The sequence below is a fragment of the Herpailurus yagouaroundi genome, unplaced genomic scaffold, assembly GCF_014898765.1.
Source record: "Herpailurus yagouaroundi ecotype Mexico unplaced genomic scaffold, PumYag 212, whole genome shotgun sequence".
NCBI lineage: Eukaryota > Metazoa > Chordata > Mammalia > Carnivora > Felidae > Herpailurus > Herpailurus yagouaroundi.
The window spans coordinates 3,188,804-3,193,547 of record NW_024412443.1 but is presented as its reverse complement, the minus strand read 5'-3'; the positions used below and the strand labels follow the sequence as shown (position 1 = coordinate 3,193,547).

Below are 4,744 nucleotides of genomic sequence, written 5' to 3'. Positions count from 1 at the left end.
TCTATTTATCATGCAGATATTTTGGCCTTAGCGCACATGTACACTGAAATACACTAATTGAAATACTTTGTTTCTCTAAAAACAAGATTTCTCTAGTTTTTTCTTAATTTTGACAAGACACCTAACATAACTATAGTATTGTACATTTAAAAATTTGGTAATTGGCTATATCTCACACGAAATCTGCCTTCTCAATAGCCAAACTATGGAAACAAATATCATGCAAATTGAAGGATAAATTTATTTCTGACATTGAAATTATTTGCTTGACTGTTCCTAACCACTATAGAAACATTGGTGAGTGCAAGGATTCAAAAAATAAACAAATTAGGAAACTTAACATAATATTAATGAACAAAATATCTCCATATTGATGTTGAATTTTACTCATTTTGTTTGTTTGTTTGTTTGTTTGTTTTTCTGGAGAAGTCATATACTAATCTTTTGCCCAAACCTAGTTGATGACATATAATGAGGGTCACAGAGTTAAAATTGTAGCCAATCCTTTATATTCAGAAGGCAACTGGTATGGACCAGGACCTCCATACTAAAGGACTCTTTTCCCCACCTACTGGCCTGATTGTGGCTGTTATGTTCACCAGCCTTTACTGGTGGATCAGCTAGGAAGGATATTAGTTCCTCAGCATTGAAACAAAACCATGTTCTTCCAATAGCCACATTTTATATATCGTCCTGGACTGTAGTTTTTTAAAACAACCTACCTAGCTACAAAAATCCACCTTCCCACTTAACGTGTTGCAACTGTGAATAAGCAATTTACTCAGTTTCTTCATTTGTGAAGTGGATTGTTAGAGTATTTACTTTAGAGATTTATTTTGTAAATTAAGCCAGCTAATCCATGGAAAATGTTTATAAAGATGCCAACTATGTTATTGCTCACCCTTAACTTTCTTTATTATTAGGAGTCCATGATCATCAGGAAATAATACACAAATAACCATTATTGCTCATCCTCCGTATTCTGGGCTTTGTTGTTTATTACAGACCAGAGACAATGAGATATGGATGGAACAAACCAAACAGCAGTGACAGAGTTCATTTTTCTTGGGTTTTCTAGTGTTCTCTATCTGCGGCTAACCTTGTTTGTGATATTTCTCACTGTGTATCTGCTCTCCCTCATGGGAAACACTCTTATTATTTTCATTGTTCTCACGGATGTCACACTCCAAACACCCATGTACATTTTTTTAGGAAATTTGTCATTCCTGGAGATCTGGTACACCACAGCCACGGTGCCTAAGTTGATGGCCACCTGCCTCGCACAGGTTGTTACCATCTCTGTTTTTGGTTGTATAACCCAGTACTACTTCTTTTTCTCCATGGGAGCTACAGAGTGCATCCTGCTCGCAGTGATGGCCTATGACCGGTACCTGGCCATCTGCAGCCCTTTAAGGTATTCACTTCTCATGAGTCTTCGGGTGTGCCTGCGGTTTTCAGCTGGATCATGGATTGGGGGCTTCATTGCCCCTCTGTTACCTACTATACTCATCTCCCATCTAAGCTTCTGTGGCCCCCAGAAGATCAACCATTTCTTTTGTGACTCAGACCCCATTTTTAAACTGTCTTGCTCTGATACATTTTTGGTGGAGGCCTTGGGGTATACATGTAGCTCTGTTGTGATTCTAAGTTCTTTCCTTCTCACTATGTCCTCATATGGGCACATTGTGGTCACAATAATCAGGCTGTCTTCTCGGGAGGCTCGGAAGAAAACTTTCTCCACCTGTGCTTCCCACCTCACTGTAGTATCTATCTATTATGGCACCATTATCTTTGCTTATGTTCGCCCTCCAGCCAAGTACAACTTCACTATTGGTAAAGTGATCTCAGTGTTCTACTGTGTGGTCACTCCATTGGTAAATCCTCTCATATACACCCTGAGAAACAAAGATGTGAAGAAAGCTTTCAGAAAACTTCTATCACAAAAGAGACTGCTCTTGGCCTGATATATGAATGATTTGAGAGATACTCTAAAATAATCAATTTAGAATGGGTTCCCAAACCACATTTACAAATGGTAAGTACTGAAAAGTATATTGCAAAATTGACATCACCTAATATGAACATGTCTCTGTTCTTTACATTTTGCTTTGAATTCTACTGCAGTAGATGGTCTGTAATTGCTATGTTTAAGAATGTTGGCATTGAGCCATTGTGATAAAGAGATAAACCACACAAGCTCCCTGCCCACACGTCATTAACAATAGGAAAGTCGTCTTAGTCCCATATTTCAGTTGAGTATTTTTATAATTTATACTTTATCAATAACTATGGGACAAAGACTGTTTCTATTGAATCGAGCAGTGTTACTCTGTCTGGTAGTTGTGCTGTTAAAACATATCTCTTTGTATGTGAATATAACTTAGTAAATAAACATATAATATACACATATGATAAGCCAGCACTATTTTTAAAGTTGACTTTTAAATTATGCATATAAACATAAATAGAAAATTTCACTAAAAATAGGAAAATATTATATAATTCAGATTTTTCTAGATAATTGAATTTCAAAATTTTAGCAGATGTTAACAAGGATAGGAAGTGGAAGGAAAAAGAAAGAAAAAACTTAGAACTGGACAGTACCATAATAGGATATCTAACATAGTAAAACACGTATCAATTATCTTGCATTTTTATAAAATATTCAAGCAATTAGATAAGAATAAATTAAACCAATTAAGAAGGAGAGAAGAAAAAGTAGAAAATAGGACACAAACCAGGTTTTCCTTTCGTATGTTTGCCTTCTTATGTTATGCAAAAACTTTATATTTTAAATACAGTTTAGTGACAAAAGGGATGACAAAGGTGGTAGAGGAAATACGTTTTTCTAAACTTTTTAAGATAAGTGTTTTCCACCCAATCACTTCCTCAACTCTTTCCATTCAAAGTGATATCAGTGCCGTAAAAGCATATGAATAGTCAGGGAGCTTGTTAGAAATGAATATCAAACCCCAGACCTCTTGAATGAAAGGACACAGTTCAATAGGATCCCTAGTTGACTGAAAGGGAGATTAAATCACTAGACACACTACTTTAGGAAACCAAGGCTTTAAATAATGTATTTTTAATGGAATGCGTGTATAAAAAACCAAGAGTTTCTTACACATGCCAATGCTTAAAATTTTTGTTAACTTTGGTGTGTCATTTTCTAGTATTATGAACAGTGTAATATTTTTTTCCTGAATTCCTAATTAGGTTTTATTTTTAAAACAGAACACATCCATGGGAAAATGTTGTCAAAATTCCCTATACATATACATAAAAAACTTGTGCCATACATCAACATTTTTTCTAACCCTTCCTTTTTCCATCAAAATATCTGTAAAATATATTTCCATCAAAATATATGTAAAACTCTCCCAATAACAGGGAAACATTCTGTATCAACACACTGTTGTTTTGAATGCCATCTTACTGCAGGAGAGGAAAACTTCTATGTTCCTAGGTTCTGTGGCAAAAACTAAGTATTAAATTGCCATGAGACAGATTAACATAAGAAAAGCATACACGTTTTATTTTAATATCCATGTGCACATGGGGGTCTGTAAAAGGTGAATGAACCTGAAGAAGCATTTGGCCCAAGAGCTTATATACATTTTTAAACAAAGAATGATAAATATGTGACAGACAAATAGGCTTGAGCAGTAATTATGGGAAAGTGCCTAGGAAATATATGGGAGAAACTAAAGCAATTCAAGTATTATTTTAATAGGTTTGTTTTATAGGTACATTTTGGGATCAACTCTCAGTCCACAGTGATGAGAATGTTCTCTTCCTGGGACAGGGTACACACCTTTCATTAGGGAATGTTATGACCTGCTTTTAGATAAAAAGAGGGAAATCAGGGAGCCCTCCTTGCACATTCTGTTTCCCAAATGCCTTCAGTTCAAAATAGCCAATATGTTAAAGTGGCATATTTTGCGTGGCATGTTCTTAACCACCCACAACTGAAAATAGAATTCTTTATACTTGTTAATATGGTAATATTTCCAAACCTAATTTTTTGGCCAGAATATATCTATATCTTCCCTTTATTTATTATGCTAGTCATCCCAAAGCTCTAACTGGATTTTTCATTTTTTTTTAAAGATTTATTCATATTTGAGAGACAGAGGGTGAGTGAGGGAGGGAGGAGAGAGAGACAGGGAGACAGAATCCGAAGCAGGCTCCAGGCTCTGAGCTGTCAACACAGAGCCCCACGTGGGGCTCAAACTCACAAACTGTGAGATCATGACCTGAGCTGAAGCCAGATGCTTAACCCCCTGAGCTACCCAGGCACTCAAGTATCTGGATTTCTTTTAATGCTAGGGCCAACCTAGGAACAAATGTGTTCTTGAGACATTCATGACTCAATTTAAACACATACAAAACAAGCTTTCCTGTTCCATTCATTCATTTTCATCCCATTGTTATATTTTTGTAACTTCTTTGGTCTTACTTTCAAAAACTGCAATCAAGGTGGTTCATTGGAAAGCTATCCATTACAAGCTGGTATATTGTAACCCTAGTACATGTTTAAGCAGGATGCATTAAAGCAAATTATCATGGAATCTCAAAATCTATACTGCTGATGATCTTCATAAAGCAGTGTAATAGCATAAGACAAAATGCAAATGTGAGTTTAAAAAAATGAGGAAAACTAGTTTAAAAATTAAAAAAAAATGAGGAAACATCAAAATAAAAGTCAAATAATATTTAATTTTACTTTGATTATAGGACTACA

At 35.3% G+C, this 4,744-nt stretch overlaps 1 protein-coding gene across 1 annotated transcript; it reads left to right on the top strand.

Annotated features, from left to right (window-relative positions):
• The first annotated feature begins 1,022 nt into the window (after positions 1–1,022).
• On the top strand, positions 1,023–1,964 carry LOC121016681 (olfactory receptor 11L1-like). The gene has a single exon (XM_040454400.1). It carries the CDS (start codon positions 1,023–1,025, stop codon positions 1,962–1,964), a length of 942 nt encoding a protein of 313 aa, XP_040310334.1.
• The last annotated feature ends 2,780 nt before the right edge of the window (positions 1,965–4,744 follow it).